This window comes from Biomphalaria glabrata, chromosome 7, assembly GCF_947242115.1.
Source record: "Biomphalaria glabrata chromosome 7, xgBioGlab47.1, whole genome shotgun sequence".
Classification (NCBI taxonomy): domain Eukaryota; kingdom Metazoa; phylum Mollusca; class Gastropoda; family Planorbidae; genus Biomphalaria; species Biomphalaria glabrata.
In genome coordinates, this window is record NC_074717.1 from 6,714,627 (window position 1) to 6,740,373 (window position 25,747).

At 36.9% G+C, this 25,747-nt stretch overlaps 2 protein-coding genes across 3 annotated transcripts; both read left to right on the forward strand.

Moving 5' to 3' along the window:
- Positions 1–1,535: 1,535 nt before the first annotated feature.
- Positions 1,536–15,463, forward strand: LOC106066898 (uncharacterized). Of its 2 annotated transcripts, none has more exons than XM_056036095.1 (8): positions 1,536–1,598; positions 4,598–4,652; positions 6,056–6,133; positions 8,083–8,259; positions 9,889–9,984; positions 10,544–10,597; positions 11,014–11,063; positions 11,236–15,463. In XM_056036095.1, the coding sequence occupies exons 2-8, from the start codon at positions 4,650–4,652 to the stop codon at positions 11,531–11,533; spliced, it is 756 nt and encodes a 251-aa protein (XP_055892070.1). In that variant the 5' UTR covers positions 1,536–1,598; positions 4,598–4,649; the 3' UTR covers positions 11,534–15,463. The 2 variants fall into 2 exon arrangements, with proteins under 2 accessions (XP_055892070.1, XP_055892071.1); XM_056036096.1 differs by having other exon boundaries at positions 9,913–9,984.
- Positions 11,534–15,463, forward strand: LOC129927375 (uncharacterized). The gene is made up of 2 exons (XM_056036094.1): positions 11,534–13,148; positions 13,185–15,463. Exons 1-2 carry the CDS (start codon positions 11,850–11,852, stop codon positions 13,200–13,202), a joined length of 1,317 nt encoding a protein of 438 aa, XP_055892069.1. The 5' UTR covers positions 11,534–11,849; the 3' UTR covers positions 13,203–15,463.
- Positions 15,464–25,747: the final 10,284 nt, after the last annotated feature.

Consider the following 25,747-nt stretch of genomic DNA (forward strand, 5'->3'; position numbering starts at 1 on the left):
TAATGTTTAGCCTATTAATGATTCCTAGAGTACTATACTATTTGTAAACCTGCTTAGCCATCGGCACTAATAGCAGACTGATGGAGATGGACACATTATTGAAGAACCAGAGAGGAGGATTCTAGCAATGGAATTGAGATGCTATAGAAGGATATAAGGTCTCATCTACAAAGACCGCTGGACAAAAGAGGAGATTCGAAACGGGATCACAGTTGCAATTGGGACCCATGATGACCCGCTGACCACTGTAAAAAACGCAATTAAAAATTGTATAGCCACATCACAAGGACCTCAAGGCTCGCAAAGACCTTCCTTCAGAGAACAGTACCGGGAGAAATAAGAAGAAGCTGAAAGAGGAAGCGACTGGATAAAAGCTAAAAAAATGGACGGTATTGATGAAACTACAAAAAAATCAAACAAAGCATTAGGGTTTATTAGAAGAAATTTCTATAAATCAAATAAGAACATAAAACTAAAATGTTATTTAACCTTGGTTAGGCCAATAATTGAATATGCATCCTCCGTTTGGGACCCCTCAACTCAAGAAAACATTACAAAACTGGAACAGACACAAAGTAGAGCAGTGAGATTCATAACAAACGAATATTCACATTTCACTAGATAAACACCTTTAGTAAAATAACTAAATTTAGAAAGCCTTCAGGACAGAAGACTGAAAAGTAAAGTTGCAATTATACATAAAAACACTGAACCATAATCTTCAAATACAAAAACAAAATTTAATAAAATACTCAGAAAGACACAAAGATAAAGGCATACTCCTCATTGCATATGCTAGGACAAATTTGTACAAAAGCTCCTTCTTCCCTAGTGCTATTAGAGCATGGAATGGGTTGCCTGAGCTAGCCAGGAAAACCAGTGACTTGACAGAATTTAAGTCATTGGTTAACATGCATGAATAAATGCATGACGCGTAGGACGTAATCATCTTCTTTTTTGAAGTAACGTCTGTAAGAAAAGGTTGTACGGATAGGAAAATGTGAAGGTAGAATAGCCTGGAAGGTCTACGTAATTTAGAATTAACGACAGAAATGTTCAGGGGTGACCGGTGTGCTGGACATGTATTTCTTAACTTGTTAAAATGTTATTTAGAAAAAAGTGTGTATGTGGGGTGGGTGGATAGGTGTTGATTAAAGTTCATCTTCATCAACTATCAGTCCTATATTATATGTCTTTAAAATCTCTTAAAATGTACAATACTATGTGATTTTATAATTCAACAATATTATTTCAAATTTTAATTAAAGCACGACAAACGAATTATTGAAAGTGAACTTTATAACTTTAACAAAGCACACACAACAATTTACAAAGAAAACCGCATAATATGGGAAACAACTCTTCACTTTTGAATTTATTGGGTAAAAAACGGAGATCCTAATAACCTTGAACTGTTTACATGTAGGAAGAGGAAAATTCTTGTACATAAGGGAGAAGGGTGAGGTGGTTTGGGCTGTCCAAAGGGTTAACCAACTAAAAGGCGATTGGTTGAGAGATCCTATAAATGGTAAGGGTGGTTAACCAACTTCAGGACTTAACGTCACACCGTGAAACTCTAAGGACCTCCTGGCAACGGGGTAAGTGCCAAAAATATCATTGCTATTTAAATGCTTTGATATATAGAATACACGCCTTATATAAAGTTTAGGAGTAAAAATGAAGCCAGATTTTTGTTTAAAGCAAAGCAGATTTGTCCCACATGAGCCAAACTATATTTTTGTAGTCAGCCAACATGTGCCCTACTCTATCAAGACGTGTTTCCAAAGCTAAATAAATACATGAGGAGATAGTGCAGTCAATTGTTTTAAACTAAAAAAAAAAAAAAAAAAGTTACTATCTAGATCCCAGTCTACGATCTTAGACTCCACCAGAGATCGAAAACTAAATTAAATTAGAATAAAATTGGATGCGCCGTGGCTGAGCCGTAAAACGCTAGCCTTCCGAACGGAAGGGTCTCGTCTTCAAATCCTGGTGAAGACTGGGATTTTAAATTTCAGGACCTTTAGGGCGCCTCAGAGTCCACCCAGCTCTAATGGGAGCCGGACATAGCTTGTGCTGGTCACATTACACCGTCGTTAACCGTGGCCCGCAGAAATAGATAAACATTTTAGTTATCATCTGTCTATATAACATGATTACATTGTATTAGAATCCGAAACCGCTTTACTTTTACTATAGTTCACTAGATATACATCTTTGCAAAGCTTATCTCATTCTATCTGTCAGAGTATCTGTCTGGTAAAAAGTTTGTACACTTATGTTCTCCCACACCCAATCTCTGATCAATTATAAATTTTGCACATTTATTTCTTGTACCTGACAAAATAAGAATTAATTTAAAAAATAATTAATTAACAATTGATAATTTTTTTTTGATCAAATAAGGGAAATAAACCTTACCAGACAGATATGATGGTATAAGTTGAATTAGTCCCCTTGAGAAGTTTTTGAGCCCTGAGTAAACAAGTGTGTTTTTATGCCTTTAAAAAAGCGACCACGGTAACATTCACGGAGCTACCCCCCCCCTTCTTTTTCCCCTTTCTCATTGGTCCAGATAGGGTCATAGGGTCATAGTTCATCGAGAAAGCTAAAAACATGAAATTGCGCTAAACAAAAACACTAGGTAAAAATAGGCCATATTTCTAATAGCACAGGTTTATTATTGTAGTCCAGATCTAGTCCGGATCTACTACAAATTTAATTACATGACTGATCCAAACTAATTGATAAAATTACACTATAAAATTACAATATAAGCTTTATTTTTTTCAAAGTATTTTTATTTTTTGTATTTATTTTTGTTAATAAATATGAAAAACTAAGGATACTTTTAAGTTTAAAAAGAAAGTCACATGAAACCTTTATGCCTGGATGTGGAAACTATGAAAAGCAAACTATCAATTGCCCCAAACCTATCTTCTCATGTAGAAAATGTTCTTTTAAAACATTATGCCTGCGATTACATCCAATGCATTACCTGTAACAATAATGCACTAGGTTTTGATATTTGCCAGTTTGTTTAAGAAGAGTGCGAAATAAATAGATTTTTTTTACATGTTAACATATAGATAAACAATTTTATAAAGCTGCCAAATTTGACGTTTTACGTACATATATAAAATAAAATAAAAAAAAAAACTACCTATTAAAACTTATTTTAAAACTGTATATATATAAGCATTGAATGTGCATAATTGTTTTGTTTTTTTAATAAATCAATGTTTACATTCTTGTAAATCATAATTAGGCGTAATCCTTAATTACACAAATATAGCTGATTTAATTTATAAATAGGACTATAACTATTACATTTATAACAAATGCTAGACAGGTAATTTTTTAAAAATTTGTAAATTAATACATTTATTTCACAATTAAAGAGTTTGCTTTCAAAGAACAAATAATAATAATAATAATTAATAACACGCTACAGATACAGTGAAAAATGTAACAGACGGACGGACAGACAGACTACACAAAACTAATAGCGTCTCTTCCCTTTCGGAAGCTGCAAAAAGAAAAAGATATAGGATAGTACAAAGTGAGGGGGGGGGGGAATCTTTAAAAAAAGAATTCAAGATGCAAGTCTTCACCGAGATTGTAACTCAAGATCTCTCGGTTTGAAAGTTAAGCGCTTTACCAATTAGCCATCTTTCTGACCTATAGATCGCAAGGTCCGAAAAATAAAAGATATTTTAATTTTATCAGGCCTATTCAAAAGTGCAACCTATTTCTATGAATATTGAACATTTAGAAAAGATTGGGAGAAGGCAACAAAGGGAAAAAAAAGTTGAACTCATTCATCTCGTTTGGGATGGTGAAAATTTTCCTTTTAAATTGTAACTAAATTTTACGAAATAAAGTAATTTTTTAGACAAAATCTGACGAATCATGGTCACAATAAAACTAAAAGAATAGCTAAAAGCATGCTCCAAAGGCACTAAAGAAAATTAGAGCTATAGCAAACTTAGCAAAATCAGCCCCAACCTATCTCTACCCATGGTTCTGTCTATTACACTGTCTGTGACATTTGACGTCTCGAGAGACGATCTTTTCACTTTGCAACTTCTTGTGTGGCTAAAGAGGCCAATCCTCAATGCACAGCTGCGGTCACAGGTTGGGCATTTGCAATCACCAGGCGCCGTTGCATTTTCACTCTTCTTTCTACTACTATTGTGTGTAGCATCTTCAATCCGAGACCCTTCCTTTATGCTTGCTCTCCATGTGGATCTATCCAGTGCCACCTTTTCCCAGCAGTTAGTGTCCATTTTGAAGTGCTACTAATGTATTCGCTGCAGTGTGTTTCATACTGTATTGCAACACTCATTGACGATTTGCCAGGGGTCGCCAAAGACCATTGAAAAAATGGATTGTTTCTGTCTATTTTTCTATTGCTGTGTGTTTGCCGGTGTGGGGGGGGGTGTCGCGGCAGTGTGGGTGATTGTAAAAAGGGGTCGCCGAGCATAAAAGGTTGAGAACCGCTGTTCTACACTATAAATAACATTATGCTTTTGTTTTCAATTGTCATGACTACATTTTTTTTTTAATTTAAATATATTTTTTTATTTATTAACAGAGAAGACATTACGTTCTTGGTTTTGAGTGTTGATTGACAATCAATAACGAGAATGGTAAGTTAAAAATAATTCCTTATATTGCGAATGGAGATTTTCGCGAGGAGCTTGACAATTGAGCTCCACTGTTGCCAACTCAATAAAAAAGAAAAGAGTTTAGCTTTAATTTTCACAACATCTCAATATTTCGTATCACTTCTTATCTTGTCAGTCATCACTCTTGTCACAGGTTTTTAAAGATGTAGGACTTAAAGAAAGAATTAACATATTAAGTGTATCGTATGATTGATAGCTTGAATTAACACACTGAAACCTATTGTGTTTGAGTTGCTTCCTAGGTATGTTTAATACATGATTCTAAAAGCGATACAATAGTAATAGTTGCTTTTGTAAACAAGATTTAGTAGAGGGGCCTCGCAAGCATCCATTAGCCTCCCACGCCCCACCACAATTTGTATAACCGGCCCTGGCTGGACTCTTTGAATAAAGTAAAACTACGAGAATGCAAACAACTGCACGGGAATAAAATAATCGCCTAATTGCACGTGGGGACGTAGTAGGTTCTTTTACCCCGCCCCCTTTACTTTTTTTTTTACTTCATCCTTTCCTTGCGTAAAAACAACATCTTGCATATGTCCATGGTATATTGGTCAACATGACTGGTTCGTTTGCTGTGTATGTGATTGCTTTATCGTCTCTAAGGTCATCTGGCCCCCCCCCCCACTTTTTTTTTAACTTCTGCAGTCTTTTGACTCTAGCTCTGGACATCTGCAACAGGATTCGGCTGCCTGCAACAACTTTTGCTGATGCTACAACAGAGTCTGACCATCTAACCGTCTACACATAACTTTAACTCTAACTAAGGGCGAACAGTGGGTGAAGGTTTGAAGTCCACCTGGATCACCGATACATTGTTACTAAAACGTGTTGGGCTAGTGTTACACTGCAAAGTCTGCCAAAGACGGCCAGTTTCAACATTCTGTGAAGCCCTTTTATAATCTTCCTTGTATATATAATTATCTACCTCGCCCAACCATGCGGGACACCACGCACGCACGCAGAATCTCCAACCCTCCTCCCACCAGCTCCCACCCGCTCCCGCGCCTTCCTTTCTCTTCAGTAAAGCGCACACAGTCGTATGCCCAAACCAACCCCATTTGGACAACTGTGTCTTTCAGGAAGTGTTCACCCGTCACTAAATAGCAGCGTATGCTTCGCCGCGGGTCGGCTAGTATAATATAACAACATTCTTTTAGTGTATATGGGTCATATGGTAATTTATGGGCCCTTTTGACGTCAACCCTGGAGCCTATTTTAATTCCGGCATACCAGGAATTATCTTAACATCCTCACCCAAAATCTAAATATGCTGTTTGAAGTGCTGTGTTTGATCACGTGACCACAAAGTAAAAACTTTCACACATGAGTGAGCTCTTATCTTTTTTTTTTCTAACTCACAGGACGACAAGGAGCCCTTGTCAGCTCTCTCTGGTGAAGATACCTTGTACCAAACCGCCAAACCGGGTAGTTTGTCTGAGGTAAAATGAAATACTTATTATTTTTTTAAACAATAATTTTCACATTATTGCCTTCAGCAGCCCTTGGACAAATAAATGTCTATCCCGCTACAGCTTGCCGCACCACTGGGGGCTTGGTGTAGCTGATGAAGTACTCGTCGCCCAAACGTCCTTTGTTTAACTTGGTCCGGCAGGGTTAGGGTTAGGGTTAGGGTTAGGGTATAGCAGCGGCGACCCCTTTTACAATCCCCCACTCTGCTGCGACCCCTCCACACACACACACACAGCACTAGAAGAATAGACAAAACCAATCTCTATTTTTTCGAGGGTCTTAGGAGACCCCTGGCAAATCGTCAATCGACACAAAAAGGGGGTCGCGACCCACAGGTTGAGAACCCCTCATGTAAAGGAAAATCGTTAGAGCCCTTTTTCCGTGTCCAGCCAGCCTAAACTTATAAAGATTTTTTTAAGCAAAAAAACAAACAAAATAAAAATGTTAATATTGTGTACAATTTCATTCATTATCTTGAATCAATCATGTAATTAGTTTTTAATATACTAACAATACTTGCAAAACTCAAATACAGCCCTCGACACTAAAATCAGACCAATGCGCTCGCTGGTCATGGCCACATTCTTGTATGTTTGCAAGTCTTGGACGTATGCGCAGTGCTAAATAGGAGGATCCTAGCAATGACATTGAGATGCTACAGAATCAGATGTCCTTATGGTCCGAGATTTTCCGAATCCTTTTTATGGACCATTGACCAGGGAAAGGCTTTAATCCGTTGGCAGGACGACAAATTGGCTCTTCACCAACCCCTTTGTCCGGAGTCCCGCCTTATCCTAGGTGATCATGTAATCACACCCGGTATGTCGTAGGACACGGTCTCCTGAACCATCGATACGGGTTCCCTCGAACCGTGCGAGGCCGGAGGCCGAGCAAACGTGTGGGCCTTCCGTACGCCTATAATGTGCCACCGCACCAGTGAGGGGATCATCACCACCGGTATGGCCCCCGTTGGGGAACGAAAGGGTGTGGGTTTGGACTGGTTAGCAAGCCTTTTTTTTTTTACATCCACGCCACTTGCAATGTACAATCGCTAGAGCAGATCTGTGATAACTCATTGGGAGCCTATCCGACTCCCCTGGCGGACGTTTCCACGGAGGTGCCACGCTGAGGCGACGTGAGCTGGAATTCCTCCGGATGCCACAGAAAGATCCAAGGCATCGCATTTAAAGCGACTGCATCACAAACTAAGATATTAGAGAGAGAACTACTACAGCGATTGGAGCTCACAATGACCTGCTAACTGTCAATAAAAAAAAGTAAAATAAAACTCTTTGGCCTTATTACCGAGTCTTCGGGGCTTGCAAAGAACTCCCCTTCAGGGAACAGCACCAGAAAAAAAGGCAGACAGAGAAAGTGATGGGAAGACAGCAAAACAACGGACGGGCCTGCCATCGAAAGAAGTTCTATCCAAGGCAAATAGAAAGGAATGGAGAAAGAGGGTCAAAAAATCTTGCCCAAGAGACTAAGGCAGGGGTTCTCAACCTATGGGTCGCGACCCCCTTGGGGGGTCGATTGACGATTTGCCAGGGGTCGCCTAAGACCATCGAAAGTATGGATTGTTTTTGTCTATTCTTCTATTGCTGTATGTGTGTGTGTGTGTGTGTGTGGGGGTCGCGGCAGAGTGGAGAATCGTAAAAAGGGGTCGCCGAGCCTAAAAGGTTGAGAACCGCTGGACTAAGGGATAGGTGAAGGTAAAGGGTGAAGACTAATAATATAAAATGTGTGCGATTGGAATTAATTGGAAATATAATTTACTACGTTTTTTTATTAGCTCGCTTTGTTTCTTGTTTATGTTTACATTTTCGCAATCCATTTTTTCTGGGATCACGTGACAACAAAAGTAAAAACTTTCTGACGTCAGTTAGCTCATTCACATTTGCTTCCCCCAACCTAACAGATAGTCCAAAAGTGCAGGCCTACTGGTGATTACTACAACATGCAAGAAAGCACTATTGAGGAATTGTTTGGTGTTTATGTCTACAACAAGCAAGAAAGCAATATTGAGGAATTGTTTGGTGTTTATGTCTACAACATGCAAGAAAGCAATATTGAGGAATTGTTTAGTGTTTATGAGGTAAAAGGAAATGATTGTTTTGTTTTTTTTAGTAATAATTCTCCCTTTACGTTTTTTTAATTTAATCGTGAGCTTTTATCAACTCTGTCTGTCTGTCTGTCTGTCTGTCTGGCCAAAAGTTTGTACGCTTTATTTCTCCGACACCCAAGTCTCGGATCGAGCTGAAATTTTGCGCAATTTTTTTTTTACCTGACAACACAAGAATCAATTTAAAAAAATATTAACTTATTAGTTAATTAATTATTGGTAATAAATTATGTTTGTTTGTACTTGACTGAAGTGGTGGGTATAAGCTGAATTAGTCCCCTATATAGATTGTCGTTTTATGCTTTTTACAAATTTAATTACAAGACTGGTCCAAATTAAGTGATACACTTAATGTAAGCTTTGTTCTTTTTTAATTTTTTTTTTAATTTCGCTATTTTAAAAAAAAATAAATTCCTCCGTTATGAAATTGATGGTTGGCTAAATAAATTCCTCCGTTATGAAACTAATGGTTGGCTAAATAAATTCCTCTGTTATGAAACTGATGGTTGGGAAAGTTAATTCCTCCATTATGAAACTGATGGTTGGGAAAATAAATTCCTCCGTTATGAAACTGATGGTTGGGAAAATAAATTCCTCCGTTATGAAACTGATGGTTGGCTAAATAAATTCCTCCGTTATGAAACTGATGGTTGGGAAAATAAATTCCTCCGTTATGAAACTGATGGTTGGCTAAATAAATTCCTCCGTTATGAAACTGATGGTTGGGAAAGTAAATTCCTCCGTTATGAAACTGATGATAGGGAAAATAAATTCCTCCGTTATGAAACTGATGGTCGGGAAAATAAATTCCTCCGTTATGAAACTGATGGTTGGGAAAATAAATTCCTCCGTTATGAAACTGATGGTTGGGAAAATAAATTCCTCCGTTATGAAACTGATGGTTGGGAAAATAAATTCCTCCGTTATGAAACTGATGGTGATACATTCCAGTTTTGTTTTTAAAATAGCTTTTATGTAGCGCCACTTTCATTCTTATAGCACGCTCAGAGCGCTCTGGTCCAATCTCAATTTTTGACCAGTGGGGGGAGTTAAATGCCTTTGAGAATATTTTCCGTACTGCTTTAAGGTGCTTGGTAAACACAACTCTGCTCGAGTCGGGTGTCAAACCTCGAGCCTTCTTGATAGGTAACCAAGCCAAGTTGACACGCACTAAGTCTCTCGACCACACATCCCTGCATACAAAATATTCATATAAGTCTAGATATTTATTCAAATCTCTACTGGTAAGAACGAAACATTTGAGCCGAGAGCTAAATTCAATAGTGAGAGCTAAATTCAATAGAAATTTAATAGTGAGAGCTAAATTCAATAGTGAGAGCTAAATTCAATAGTGAGCTTTTTATCGTGTGGTCAATATAAGGTAGTTTTCACAAAGGAAGACAAATAAAAACAACAACACTTTTGAAAACATTTTTTTTTATTAAACATATATAAAGCAAATATAAACCATACAGTGTATCGTGCGTCCTGCCGTAGTCGAACTACATATCATTAAGTTCACATTATATAAGTAATAAGATTGAATAAGATTTAGGTTTAGAAGTTTTTGCATTTTCATTTGTTAAGTGTATATATTTTTAGGACATATCTTTATTTCATTACAAGAAAAAGGAAACTGAGAAAGAACAAATTTTTAGTCCTTTTAGCTATAAATGGCTTACCATGAATACGATGTCGGTAAGTATTTTATTTATTTTTCCATTTTTTTTGGTTGCTTTTAATAATTGAGGAGGCACGGTGGCTGAGTGGTAAGGCGCTTGGCTACCGAACCGGGGTCCGGGGTTCGAATCCTGGTGAAGACTGGGATTTTTAACTTCAGGATCTTCGGGCGCCTCTGAGTCCACCCAGCTGTAATGGGTACCTGAGTCCACCCAGCTGTAATGGGTACCTGACGTTAGTTGGGGAAAAGTAAAGGCGGTTGGTGGTTGTGCTGGCCATATGATACCCTCTGTTAACCATAGGCCACAGAATCAGATGAACTTTACATCATCTGCCCTATAGATCACAAGGTCTGAAAGGGGGACTTTTTTTTTTTTTTTACACTTTTTTAAACATGTTATTTGATAAAACATATATAAAGCAAATAGAAAACAAATAGTGTATCATATGCTACAACTACATATCATGAAGCTCACAATATATAAGTAATAAGATTGAATAAGATTTAGGTTTAAAAGTTTTTTCATTTTCATTAGTAAAGTGTATATATTTTTATGACATATCTTTATTTCATTAGGAGAAAAAGGAAACTGAGATAGTACACATTTTATATAACCGGATTACGAAATCGGTAAGTATTTTATTTATTTTTCCATTTTTTTTGTTGCTTTTTAATAATTGACATTTTTCTGAGTGGAAAAGCCATGCCCCAATTTGATTCCCATTTCTGCGCCTATGCCGCATTGTACTATAAAATTTGTGTCGTTTTGTTGTTCTATATTTAATATTTGTTGATTTTATGGTGCAAAGTAATTGCTTAAAATTAGGCTACTCAGAATCCAGGGGTATGCATAAACACCACCTTGCTCTCCCCCCCCCCTCGCTGGCACCCATGGTTTCTACATACCTATTTTAGTCTTATGCAACAAACGTTGTGTTTGGCTTAAAGTAAGTCATAGCTAACCAACATTTTTTTTTGATGTGATCTGTTTGTGTAAATTTCAAGTAACTGATTCATCAAAGTAAAAAAAAAAAAATTCATTTCAGTTGGATTTGCTTCTCAAACCAGAGAATCTCTATGCAGATACGAATCCAAGGTAAAGTATTTAAGATATATGAAGTTCAGATGCTTAGATGCTTTACATTACCTCATGTATCTTCGTATTCTAGAACTGCCATATTTCTAAGATATATTTATATATTGTTTTTATTTTTGGGTAATGCGCTTTTCTTCTTTTTAAAAAAAAAATCAATTACCTACTCTTTCAGAATGAAAATGAAATCTAATAAAATGGAGCTGCACACGGATTTTCTTTCTCGTATGATGCTCGGGGATCGAATGCCTTCGAATATTTCGGTGGCTAATAATGATGACCAACTACCTGAACTTCAAGACCAAGCTCCTCCAGCAAATGTGCGCTCTTTCTTAAACAAGAAAAATATCACAGAAACATCGAAGCATAAAATCAACTTGGATATTGACAAGGAGTTACCTACACATCGTTTCGTTACACCATTCCGCAGCCAACGAAATGAGCTGCGGTCATTTGTGCCAGTGTCAGCTTAGCTGGCCTCAGGACACTTTGGGCTTTAAAAGAGACCCTATAAACAGCGAAAAAGCCTGGCTTGATTTCGCTGTTCGACTTTTGTCCCGAGAGGTGGTGGGAAAGGGCAAAGGTCAAGAAACTGTTTGGAATGATAAATGCAAACCTGATTGGTGGGATGGGACTGTGGGCGTGTCTTGGAAGAACCCAACCTCAAATCCCAAAGACACTAAAGATGTTTTACAAAAGAAATACTTGGCCCTTGAAAAACATTTAGTTGCTACTGGCAGGTTCCCAAAAGAGCTTGAAGAGGAAGCCAAACTTTGGAGTGCTCGGAAAATGCAGGAACTGTATCTGCACACAAAATTGACCAGTTTTGTTTGCAAAGTCACCAGCTTGCATAGCTTTGTTATTAGTATTAGTGAAAATGTGAAAGAATTGAACTCTCATGTTAATATCTTGTTGGTTGACTGCATTACCAAGTGCTTAAAATCCACTTTAACTGCTATTGAAAATTTGAAAGTTACAGAATCAGTCGGAGTCAAACGACACTATAGTGATATAGCGGACGATAACCCAGTTCCATCAAAAGCAAGCAAATCAGAGTTATCTTATCACGCGTTCAGTCACAAAGCAATGCAAAAGCAGAATTCTAGAGATATTGGCGTCGATAATATACCACATTTATTTCCTAATACAACTATCTCAACCGAGGGAAATGATAATGTTAGTGTTTCAAACAATATAATCCGAGATTGTGTAGATATGAGAATGTCATCTAGAGAAGTTCCAGACATTCAAAACGATAGTCATGCCATTCCTTCTGTAAACACCCTTAACCTTGACCCTGAAGTAGCGAACAACAAAGTGACTACTGATGGTATTCACATGACAACAACTGTCTCAGAAGAGGAATGTGTCTTAAACATCTCTTCGAATAAGTCTGTGCTTCCTATAACTAGAGCCTCAAATTTTCATTCTGGCATATCTCTCTCCTCTGATCTAAAGGAATTCGGTTCCCTCCCACGATTTATCTCCTCAGCTTATGTAGCCCCATCTAGAGTTGACAACACTTCTCCCATGATTCCACCGAGAAGTGAATTTATTCCCATAAGGCAATCGTCGTCTGCTTCTCTCGATTCTTCAGATTCTAAAAATAGCTCTCTGTCGTTAGATGGCGATCTTTGTCCAGAGTACTTTGATTGCACACCTAATTGTCTTTCTACTGATTGCAATCTTAACCCTAGTTCCTTACTAAACAGTTTAAGTGCTAAACTCACTAATTTCACAGAAATTGATTCATCTCCAGATTCTAAGCCTAATTCTATATTTGATGACTCGACTGTAAATGATCGCAGTTCAAATATTAACTCGCCCCTTAACGTTACAAGATCTGATTCAATTGTTCACGAGCATTCTATGTTTTCTACTGATCACACTAACTCTAATGAAACGGACATAACTACAAGTCTCGTAGATGTTGGTGTTAATTTTCCATGGAGTCGATTCGACAAAACCGCAGACCTGACCAATCAAATGAGCCAGTACGTGGCGAACATAGACGTGAGTATTTTATGTAAAAAGGACGAGTCCAAACTTTTACAACAATACTTGCTAGATGATAATGACGATTTATCAGTCTTCTATACTAGCTAGACATCTTGAGTTTGTCATGTCTTCTATACTAGTTAGACATCTTGATTTTGTTTTGTCTTCTATACTAGCTAGACATCTTGATTTTGTTTTGTCTTCTATACTAGCTAGACATCTTGATTTTGTTTTGTCTTCTATACTAGCTAGACATCTTGATTTTGTTTTGTCTTCTATCTTTTGAACTTCAAGTAAGGTTCCTCTTCTGTTGTTCACATCGTGTTGACTGAGTGTCAAGTGTTTTTCACATCTACACATTTTCTCTTAACTCTTTCTCTCCGTTATTATTTAACACGTTCTGGTGGAATCAACGCTGGTATCGTCAGTTAGGAGACAAAGAGTTAAGACTGTCTCACTCTCTTCCTTTAGTAATTAAGCCTTGTATTCAGAGGCATTTAAAACTCGTATTGCTTCCATCTTGTTTTCGAAGACGCTTTTTTTTTCTTCAAACTTTTTATTCGTGTTAGTGGTAGACTAATCGCATCAGTATGATGTTTACTTTTATAAGGTTAGTGTGCTATAATAATCCTTCTTTAATTAATAACATGATCTATTATTGATTCTAACTTGAACTGTTTTAGGGAATCTCTGTGGTATTTTAAAAATATTAGAGTAATTTAAGCATCATTTCCAACTGTTTTCTTTAGTCATACGACACGTGCAAAACATTTCAGTATTTTGTAGGCCTACCTATCAAAACAGAATTTGACAAAAAAGTTGATTAAAATCTGTGGCATAGCTATTGTGGGGGGTCAGGGGAAGAGGATTTTAAAATCCCCTCGGGCCCCCACTTGAGTGTTCGAATTTTTTTTACATTAGATATTAAATATTACATCATTATTTCATGTTATATCGAATGTCAAAATGATGAGGCCCCTAAAGAGATGAAACCCCGGGCCCTTAAATATTTTATTTCAAAATTTCATTAGACAGTCTAGAAATTAAAAGAATATTAGAGCCAGCAATTTAAAATATACACACAAAAAAATACATTTTTCCTATTTAAAACATGATCAAAGATAGATAACCCAGAAAATCAAAAGCTTACAAGTTTGACTATTCTGGCGATTGTAACCTGATAAGTGGGTAACTGAAGAGCTGGATAGCACTTTGGCCATCGTTGCTTTGAAAATCTGGCCAACTAAATATGTTTTGAAAATATTTTTTTTTCCTGAAGATATGATTATATCTAGGCGCGAAAGTATCTTATGAATACAAATCGGATATGTTCCTCCCAGTTACTGTAAGTAGATCTAGCAGGTTTGCAAAGCAAGTTTTTTTGTTTTTTTAAATTTTTCACTATAACATTTTTTGTGTGTTTGTAACATTTAAGTTACACAAGCTTTTGTTGCGGTTTTTAAATTTAAACTGCTTTTTATTTTTAGATTTGGTTGACAAGCTTTTTATAATCTGTGTGCGCCAGGATATATTCATGTGTATAACCATTTTTGTATCAGTGGCGTAGCAACCCTAATCCTGAACCATGACTTATAAGACTGGGGGTGGTCGTTTATCACTTTGAAGAATGCCTATAACGATTAAGTATCACGACACTGACTTGTAAGATATTTTTACTTAACAGACTGTAGTCAATGTGCTGATAAATACAGGGAAAATGTTTACTAGGGTGTCATGTTGCCAGCACAACGTAAGGTAAGGTACCCATTAGTGGTGTGCGGACACGGGTACGCCCTAAAAAATCACGAATCAAATCACAATATACAGGATGACATGCTTATTTTTTCACACTTACACTTATAGTTTTTTGGGGAGGGGGATGGGGGGGGGCATCATCATATTCTTGTACCCGGGTCTACAGGTTCTTTGCGCTGCCACTGTTCTTTATAGATGTTGGTTCCTGTTACAGTTGTCAAATTGTTATACCAGGGGAAATACAAAATAATCAGAAGTAAATAAAATATATTTTTTTTTACTTCTCTTTAAGCTTCATGCTATTAAGAATCTGTTTATTTTTATTACAGAGCTTTAAAAGGAGCATATTTTGATTTTGACTAATTAAATTGATATATTGTTTTTAAAAACTAGATCTACATTATGACAATATTTTGATCAATTGAATGATTTTGTTTGAAGTTTGACTATTTTCTGTACATTGTAGGTATTTGTTTTTGGTTATAATTACTATTACTGTTATTAATTGGCTTTGATTCTTTAATTTTAGATGTTGACACATTGTATTTTATGACACACTGTATTTCATGATAACTAGACTATGTGACTCACACATTGCATTTACGTAACTTTCATTACTACATGACAATAAAAGGTCTATTAAAAATCTTTTTACAAAGTTTATATCAACTCACTCTGTCTGTATGTTAAAAAGTTTGAACACGTTATTTCTCCCACACTCAATCTCGGATGAAGCTGAAATTTGGTACAAATATTTCTTTTATCTGACAGCACTAGAATCAATAAAAAAAGAGTAAGCAATGAGCTAATTAACTATTGGTAATCACTTATTTTGTTGCTTTAAAAAAATTGATCTTACACATATGCGAAAGGCTTTGTCATAAGCGTCATAGATCTTTAAAATCTAGTTATAATCTGTTATCTATATGATTGCGCCCTGCTAGCCCACAATGAACATGATCTTCAGAACGAGGTCAACGAATTCTCATACGCTTCCGCCTCTTTCTGTTAACCTAATAAATCTCGAGAAAACAGAAGTCATGTTTTAGAAGTGACCCAATAAAACCTACTCAGCCCCAAAGGTCATCGTAAACGGACGTCCCCTTAACCTGGTAGACCACTTCACATATCTAGGAAGCAGAGTATCGAATGACACCTCGCTTTCAAGGAAGTTGATAACCGTCTGGCCATGGCCAGTAGTGCTTTTGGACGCCTCCAGGAGTGATTTGGAGGAATAGATCGCTCTGCCTGCATAGAAAAAAAAAGTGTTTACCAACCCTTCTGTATGGATCTGAGACATGTGTCTGTGGCATTTTACATCTCGAGAGACGATCTTTTCCCTTTGCAACTTCTTGTGTGACTAAAGAGGCCAATCTTGATACACAGCTGCGATCGCAGGTTGGGCATACATAATCAACAGGCGCCGTTGCATTTTCACCTTTCTTTCTGCTTCTGTTGTGTATGACGTGTATTATACAGAAAACAACTAAGACTACTTGAACGCTTTCATTTAAGATGCTTGAGCTCCATGGCGGACATACGGCGGCAAGACAGCACTACAAACAGCGATGTCCTTGCGAACGCCGGTATGGACAGTATAGACAAGTACAGAAGGACTTCTAATGGTCCGACAGTTACGCTGGGCAGGGCACGTATCCCGTTTGGGGGACGAAGGTATGCCAAAAGCAGTCTTTTTTTGGTGCGCTAAAAGGTGGTCGACATAATAGAGGTGCCCTCCACGGAAACGTTTTAAAGACCAGCTTAGGCGTCAACTGTCCTTAGTTGACATAGAAGAGAGCACCTGGTTGCATGCGGCACCAGAACGAGACAGCTGGAGGTCACTCACAAAGGCCTCGGGATACAAATTTGAGACCAAAAGGAAATCCGCTGCCGAGGACAGACGCAGACGGCGATTAGAAAATCTTAATCGACCACAGGCGGACAATGGTTATGCTTGCCCTGGGAAAATATGTAGGTCACTGCCGGGGCTGCGTATCCACTGGAAATATCGCATTCCTCATTAATCTTCGGACTTGATGACAAGCTTTATTATTATTATAAAAGTAGGCCTGTATTAGGTCTTGGCGTTGAAAAGTAGATCTAAGTAGTAGGAGGCCTACATTCATTATTGTATAGATAGTTATCCTACTGAGTCTGATCTAAACTAGCTATATAATTTTTCTAGATCTAGATATAGACTCTATATAGAATAATCTAGATCAGTGATTCCCAAAGGGCTCTACGAAGATTTCCAAGGGGTCTACGAAAGGGAAAAAAAAAATAAAATGGGGGTCTATGAGATGTCCTTAGGGGTCTACGATAATAAATTTTATTTAAGCAGGTCTTGACGTTAATTTTAACATCTCATTAATGTAATTGTTTCACACACTAATATATGATTTGCACCTTAGTCAATTTTTAAATATTTATCCTGCTATTCAAACAAAAAATTGTTGTATTTAATTTCAATACGTATTTAAATAGCTTAATTGTGTCTACATGTAACAAACGTTGAATAAAAAGAAATGTAGATTGTACAGCGTTGATTATTTAAAAATTGGGATTCTTTCCTCGTCACTCAAGCGGTTGCCAGGTGGCTTTTTATGATGATATGAAACAAATTACACCAGAGGATCACCAGAGACAGTGCCACCATGATAAAATAGATACAGATTTGATAAACTCCTCCATAAACCATCGACCGTATTGAAAGCTTTGATGAGGTCCCCAAAGGCTTATATAGGATACAAGACTTACATCTAGTCTAAAACCAAGACTAAGTCCAAGACTCTAGATCTAGACTGCCTAGAGTTACAGTCTAGAGTAAATTCTGATTATCTTAGATTCTTTTTCTACTATATTTATAACCTAGAATAACCTAGATATATATTCTAGAAGTAGATCTATACTAATTCTATAATTACAATTCGAATTCAACTTGAATATTTATGATTATATAGATTACAGATTACAACTAGATTTTATAGATCTATGGCTATTTTGACAAGGCCAATGGCATGTGTGAGATCAATTTTTCAAAGCAACCATAATTAAAAGACTTTATCTAAAACAAGTTCATTCATATATTCTCATGCGATGTTTTTAATATTTAGAAGCTTAGCACTATTTTGGACCAATGTCTCACAACGGCTGATAAGAGAAATCAGGTATAAACATAGGGAGAAAACACGACCCCTTAACTTAAGAAAAATTAAGAAATTAAAACATACACAAAATAGACAGTGAGATAAAAACAAACGAATATTCACAGCTGGGTACTTGAAGTAAGCTAGTCCTTAAAAAAATACTCATCAAATAAAGTACTGTACATGTGTAGTTTCACACGCTTGTATCTGGTCTTTTCCTTTCTTTATAGCCTCTATCAGGATTGATCACAACTCCCCGTATTTTTGTGCAATTTTTTTTTCTATCAAGTACACTTAAATTCACAGATTAATAATGTCAGTTTAATTTAAAATGAGAGCTGAAAAATGTCCAATTTACTAATTCTTGTTTTAAACCTAAGAAACGAAACGCATAAGTACAACAAGCCCATTAGTTAATTAATTATTTTGTTTCATATCGAAATAACGCGAATAAATGCTACTTAATTTTTGGACAGGTAATGACAATTATTAGCGGTTCTCTCCCCTGCATGTGATTTTTTAAAAAATCTTTTTTTTTCTATTTCTTGTTAATAATAACTTTAAAAATTTTATAGCCTCATGAATAAGTTTCGTATTCTATTTCTTGTAATCACGAATTTCATAAGCACAAACGAAACGAGTAGCATAAAAATAATTCCTCTATTAGACTCTTATTTCTTTTTAGAACACTTTTTTTTCGCTCTAAAAATTTTTAGTACTCTCGAATCCTCCTACCCTACAAAAATTCTGGTTACATCCATTTATATATCAACTCTAGAATCTAGAACTTTAAAGTTCGGTGATATAAATTGAGAATTTGAAACATTCAAAGACAGTTGTCTAGAATACTGAATCTATTTAGAGAAATAATATTGATAAAGATTGATTAGCTTAATATTGATACTGTGTATTGATAAATTATCAAAGTATTATCTTACTGACTTAGACCCTCTCGCGCCGTTCGGCGCATTTTCCGGCAAGCTGTTTCCGCAACTCTTTTTATGCGTAATTCATTTTTGTCATTTTTTGTCCCGCAAAACCTCATGCGACGCTCTGTCACAACAAGTTCGGCATATGATTTCTTTGATTTAGACCCGATCTCTATAACTGACTCCTAAAATCTGTCTTTACCATCTTTGTTGAGCCACATTTAATGTTCTTCAATTTCGGCAGAAGACTATTCACACTTTATTAATGGAGCCCAAGCCACTGGAAGAAATGTGTAACCTCTCTTGACTACGCTCTTGAAATTACTTGTATTTCGCTTTAGATTTTATATCGAAAAGGGAAGTTTTATCGTCAAAATCATCTGTTGAGGGGTTTTAAACTAAAAAATCTCTGGATTTTTTTTGTGTTTTTTAAAATTCAAAACACCATTTAGCTACGATCATAGAATTTGGGACTGTAGTTTGCTTTAAAATAATATTGAAGAGAGAGGTTTTCAACTTAAAACGCTCTGTAGGGAAATTTTAAAATTAAAACCATCTGGAGGGGTTTTAAACTTTAAAGAAAAAGCCATCTGGAGGAGGGGGATTTAAACTCACAACCCCTTTGGCTACGCTCATAAATTTTATAGTGTGTAATTTGCTTTTTTTAAATATTGAATAGGTACATTTTAGCTTCAAACCCCAACTGAAAGGGGGGGGGGGTTAAACTCAAAACCCCTTTGGCTACGCTCATTGAATTGTGAGTGTGTAATTTGCTTTTTTTTATATTGAGAGGGGGTTTATCGTAGATTTTGGAGGCGGTTTTAAAGTTAAAATCTTCTTGGTTTCTTGGAATTTGGGATTGTCGTTTGCATTGTTTTTAGTTTAGTTTATAGAAGAGGGGGATTTAACTGCAAAACCCCTGGTAGGGGGTTTTAAACTCAAAACCCCTGTAGGGGGTTTTAAACTCAAAACCCCTGTAGGGGGTTTTAAACTCAAAGCCCCTGGTAGGGGTTTTGAAACTCAAAACCCCCTGGTAGGGGTTTTAAACTCAAAAGCCCCTGGTAGAGGGTTTATAACTCAAAACCCCCTCAGTTGTGCTGTAGTAAGTGATGATTTAGTATTAAAATCTCACCTAAAATAAACAAAATGAAAGCAAAAATCAGTCACTTAATTCCGTTCCCCCCACCTGCCGGGGGGGGGGGGGATTTTCATTTCGGGGGGGGGGGGATTGTCGTTTGCATTTTTTTTTGTTTTATAAAAGAGGGTGGTTTTAAACTTAAAATTCCCTTGGCTGCGCTTGTGTAAGTGATGGTTTAGTAAAATAAACAAAATCAAAGCAAACAAGATTACACAGAGAGTTTGTGCTGCCACACAAACTCAGAGGCGGCCCCCGTGGGAGACGGATCCCTGTCGGATCAGCATATTCGCTGGTCGACTGAGGATGGCATCGAGCAGGGTATGAAACCAAGACCGTAGAGATAATCAGTCCTGCTATTAATCTAATGACAAACTGGTTACAAACTAATAGCCTACTTTTGATAATGTAATACACATTACGGAATGACAACTACCGGATATGTACAATATGTCAGAAGAGCGATTTTAGATAATCTTTTGTTATTGAACATTTTCATTTAAATGGAACTAGAATGAGGATGTAGATCTACCTAAATTAAACTACTAATTTAGCACTCTCAATATATATATCTACTAGATCTAGATCTAAAATATATATTTGGGATAATGTAGATGTAATTTAGATAAGATTTATATAAAAAAACCACTAGATAATTAATAGACTAATTGCAATATGAAATATTAAAATAGAAGATTAGTTTTAGTATTTTATAACATTGCAATATTGACAATCTAGACGTTAGAAATAAAAATCTACATTATAGATCTGAATCTAGTCTAAATCATGGCTGTCTGGTAGTGCGGTTTGCACGCTGGACTGTCGTTTGGATTCATCGATGGTCCCAGGATCAAACCCTGCCCGCTCCCATTCCCCGTCGTCCTACAGGAGGTTTGGACTGCAACTCTAAAGGAACATCTGAAACATGTAAAACAACAAACATTCTAAACTAGACCAAGAAATTCTAGATTTAGATTCTATAATGATTTTAATTAGAACTTAAATCTAAATCTAGTTTTAAAAATCTAGCTCTAGTGTAAGAAAAAAAAAATCTAGATCTAGTGTAAAAAATCTAGCTCTAGTGTAAAAAAAATCTAGATCTGGTGTAAAAAATCTAGATTAGATCTAAATCTAGCTATTATGTCTTTTTTAAAATGCGAGTCACATTACGAGGTTTAATAAACATTACTATACCGAGTTGTTTTAGCCTTTAAAGAATTTATTCCATATGACGTCAACGGAAAAAAATCAAATACGTCACACGGCCTAGTTAGACTAAAAAATATCATCTATACGAGCAGCTTGTTGAGGGTTTATAGACATTGGTGCACCGAGTGATTTCTTTTAGCATTTCATTTGAAGAATTAACTCCATATGACGTCAAAGGAAAAAAATCCAATACGTCACACGGCCTAGTTAGACTAAAAAATGTCATCTTGTAGCAGCTTGTCGAGTGTTCATAGACATATATATGTATAAAAGGATTAAAGACGCTTTTTTTTGTTTTGTCTGTCAGTCTGTCTGTCCATCATGTTAATAGCGAGAAAAAAAAGAATAAAAGCTATTGAAAACCTGATTAAAATTTAATTTCTCTTCCGAAACATCGCATTAGTTTTAAGTTACTATAATAGATTGTTCCGGATGTTAATATATTTATAGTGAGAGAAAATAAAATTCCAGATTAATCTAATGCCGTTAATTAAATTTGTGACATGGTCTGTTATGAAAATTAGATGTACCATAGCCTTATGGAGATTTTTTCAAACCATACTTTGGTGTTAGGAAGTTGTTTTCCTTAAAAATCGGAGCATAATATTAACGATAATTAGATTTTCTATCGTTTTATCTAGAAAGTTAAATGTAGTGTAAGAGAGAAGTGCGATTTTAGATAAATAGAGTTAAACTATTTTCATAAAAAATCCGGAACAACCAATTTTCGTAAATGAGAAAATTATGTGTTTTATTTATTAGAAGACGGATTTCAAACATTTATTAGCGTTATTAGATTTTTCAAATTAACTTCGGATCATTTTTGGCGACGATTTGTAAGAAAATTATGGTAATCAAGGTCGATTTCTTTTTCGAAAAAAAATCCGGAACATTCTTTACCGATTTAACAACTTTTATAATGTTTCGGCAAGAAAATTAACTGTAAAATAAGTCTAAAAAGTGATTTTCAATAATCGTTTCTAGTAAATTACTTTCTTACTTAAAATCCTGAATAACCTATTGTCGATATTTTTGAAAAAAATAAAATTATTTGACATAAATTTGTTTTAAGTTAAAAATTCGGAACAATTGATATTGATAAATAAACTATAGGGACGTAGTGTCAAAGAATGTAAGTGTAATATTAGTCAATTATGCGATTTCAAACAATCATTTGACATAATTTATTTTTTATAAAACAATATCCGGAACAACTTAATAGTTAATGAAATAAAAATCAGTATAGATATTTTTATTTAGCATTTATATGCTATTTACATAAAAAAAAACGGAACAATATATTAAAGATCATGTGTTTCTTGCAATGTTTAAGCATGGAAATAAAATCTAATGTATGTTAGAAGAGCCTCTAGTGTTATTCGTTAATCTAATTGTGACGGACAAACCGACCAACAGATAAAACGCACAAAAATAATCTTTTTTTTTATTCGGATGGGGGTACTAAACAAAAAGTAAATAAAATCTGATTTTTTAAAAAGTTTAAGGAATTAGTTTAGCACCATGACATGTTGTGACGTTACGCTACTGCACGAAAGTCGCTGCATAAAAAGTCCATTTAAAAAAATGTACGTGATATTTACATACAAAGTGCATTATTAGCCTTTATAAACAAAAAGAAAAGTTTTCTTTTTACTTTAGCAGCTAGTTGACTGGAAAAAAATCCTTAACTATTATTTATATTTGTTGTAAACATTTCCTGTACATTTTATAAATATATTTGACTTAGTGATACTGAAAATACACAGAAATTATTCATCTTTGTTAGCATATTGTAACATTACCTCCCTTACATTTACGTAATTGTTTTAGAATTGGTGTATTTTTTTGAAAAAATCGCTTGCATAATTAATTTTATAAATTAAACGGTTTGCTTTTAGAAAACCAAAAGTAGCCGTTGCACCTAAACATTTCAAGCCGCGTTTAATGATGAAATAATATTTTTCATATCTCTTCTAGTTTTCGAGATCTGAGTGTGACAGACGGACAGACAGACAGACGGACATTTCGCACAAACCTAATAGCGGCTTTTTCCCCTTACGGGGGCCGCTAAAAATCATTCACTTAATTCCTTCTTTCCCCCTGGGGGGGGATTTCATTTCGGGGGGGAGTGAGTTTGAAATATAAATATAGTCTATTCATGGGCGTTGCCAGGGGTGTTTTGGGTTCAACCCCCCCCCCCCGAAAATGAAATCCCCCCCCCTAGGGGGGAAGAAGGAATTAAGTGACTGATTTTCTAATTCAAACTCTTAAATTTCACTTAAACTTCCCTACCCAAACTTGGCCCCGCGAAATCCGTTTCAAATAGGGCCCCACAATGCTTAAGTCCGGCTCTGCTATTTAGTGTTTGTAAAATGTTTTACATGTTACGGATGTTCCTTCACAGTTGACGATAGTTTACTTCCTAGTCCAAACCTCCCGAATGGGATAGGAGCGGGCAGGGTTTGACAGTCCAGCGCGCAGCCATCCGTAGAGAGCTAAAAACGTGTTTAGGGAATAAGAGAATTCTATTATATAGAAACTGCTCTTACTAACAGGTGAAGGGGTGAAGGCGGATACCTGGCGCCACAAAACCGGGAGCTTTGGGCAGATGGAGCTCGTCAGCCTAGTAAGGCAGTTCATCTAGGAGAGGGGTACTCTGATTTCAAACTCCCGCTGCTTTGCGGTACTGAGGCTTCAGGAGACAACCTCGAGGAGAAATCAGGAGTGAAGCCCCTTAGGCGTTGGGAGTATCAGCTATGAAATTCCCTCCGGCAGCTTCTGCAACTGAGTTGGTGCCAAATGTAATGCGATGCGTTCCTTTGGATCACATCAGCAAGGTCGAAAGAGGGATCATGACGCATGGGCCACCCATGACCTCTTTATCCAAGGCCCAGGAATGCGCCCCGGAGAGGAAACTCTGGTGCTGCTGCAAAGCGGCTAAAACAACACGGGAGACAACAGTTACGGGTTATAAGTCCAACTTGATTGGCGTAATGTATGGACGCCACGGGTTGTCTCTGACGGTGGGAGAGGTCTTCGCGCCTCACTGATCAGCTACCGCCCGCCTCAACCTGGGCAGCCCCCAGTCAGTTAGGTGCTGATCCGCCACAGCCTGCCTGCTCTAATGGGTGCTTAGAGCTTAGTTTAAAACGACAAGTAGGCTGGAAACTTGCACCAAGCAACAAAAGAAGAAAAATTAAACTGAAAAAGAAAATCCCTGTCATGCGACTGGCCACTTGGAATGTCAGGACAATGTGTCCTGGTCTTACTGATGATCTTAGGCAGATCGACGACGCAAGGAAGACGGCAGTTATAAACAACGAGCTAAAAAGGCTACATATTGACATTGCAGCCCTGCAAGAAACCCGACTGGCCGAAAACGGCATGCTCCGCGAGACTGACTACACTTTCTTTTGGAAAGGGAAAGCACAGGATGAGACTCGAATACATGGTGTGGGCTTTGCTGTCAAGAACAGTCTTCTTCCCATGATAGTCCCTCCAGTTGGTGGCTCGGAACGGCTACTAAGCATAAGTATGATGACAGCATTAGTGCCTATGCCCCCACACTATGCTCGCTTCAGGAGGACAAAGACAAGTTCTACGAAGACCTCAAAGAAGCCATTGCAAACATTCCTCAAAAAGAACATATGATCCTTCTAGGTGACTTCAATGCCAGAGTAGGATCAGATCACACTACATGGCCAGACTGCCTTGGGCTTTTTGGAATCGGAAAGATGAATGAGAACGGACAAAGACTGCTTGAATTCTGCACATACCATAAGCTCTGCATTACCAACACATACTTCAGAACAAAACCACAGCACTGTGTCTCATGGAGGCACCCTAGGTCTGGGCAATAGCACCAGCTGGATATGATACTGACACGAAAAAAGGACATTGGAAATATACTGCTGACACGTAGCTACCAAAGCGCGGATTGTGATACTGATCATACTTTAGTGTCCTGCCGGACAAGACTGCTGCCAACTAAGATCCACACATCACAGGGAAAAAGAAAATCACGCCTGAATACTACTAGCAAAAAATCCTGATCTTAGCACCGAATTTGAGAACAAATTAGAGGAAGCTTTTAAAAACTTCTCTGTGACTGAGGTAGAAAAAAGCTGGACGTTTATGCGTGATACAATCTACCAAACATCATCACTGGTCTTTGGAAACAAAACCAAGAAAAGCAAAGACTGGTTTGAAGCTAGTCTACCAGAAATGGAAACTGCCACTACGAACAAGAGAGCAGCCATGCTAATCTACAAGAAGGATCCCACCCCAAGCAACTTAAAAAGGCTCAGAGCTGCACGTAACAATGCCCAAAGAGTAGCGAGACAATGTGCTAACAAATACTGGCAGGAGCCATGCGAAGATATTCAATCTTGTGCCGACTGTGGTAACATAAGAGGACTATATGAGGGCATGAGAAAAGCTTTTGGACCTCACACCAGCAAGTGTGCTCCGCTCAAGTCAAAAGATGGCTCAATCTTCAGCGATCGTGCGCTGCAA

Excerpts from the sequence above, each read along its gene's own strand:
- LOC106066898 (XM_056036095.1), top strand. Across the intron at positions 6,134-8,082 it reads AACCGGGTAGTTTGTCTGAG|ATAGTCCAAAAGTGCAGGCC; the intron begins GTAAAATGAAAT and ends CCAACCTAACAG. Across the intron at positions 9,985-10,543 it reads TTACCATGAATACGATGTCG|GAGAAAAAGGAAACTGAGAT; the intron begins GTAAGTATTTTA and ends TTATTTCATTAG.
- LOC129927375 (XM_056036094.1), top strand. The coding sequence starts at position 11,850 with ATGCAGGAACTGTATCTGCACACAAAATTGACCAGTTTTGTTTGCAAA.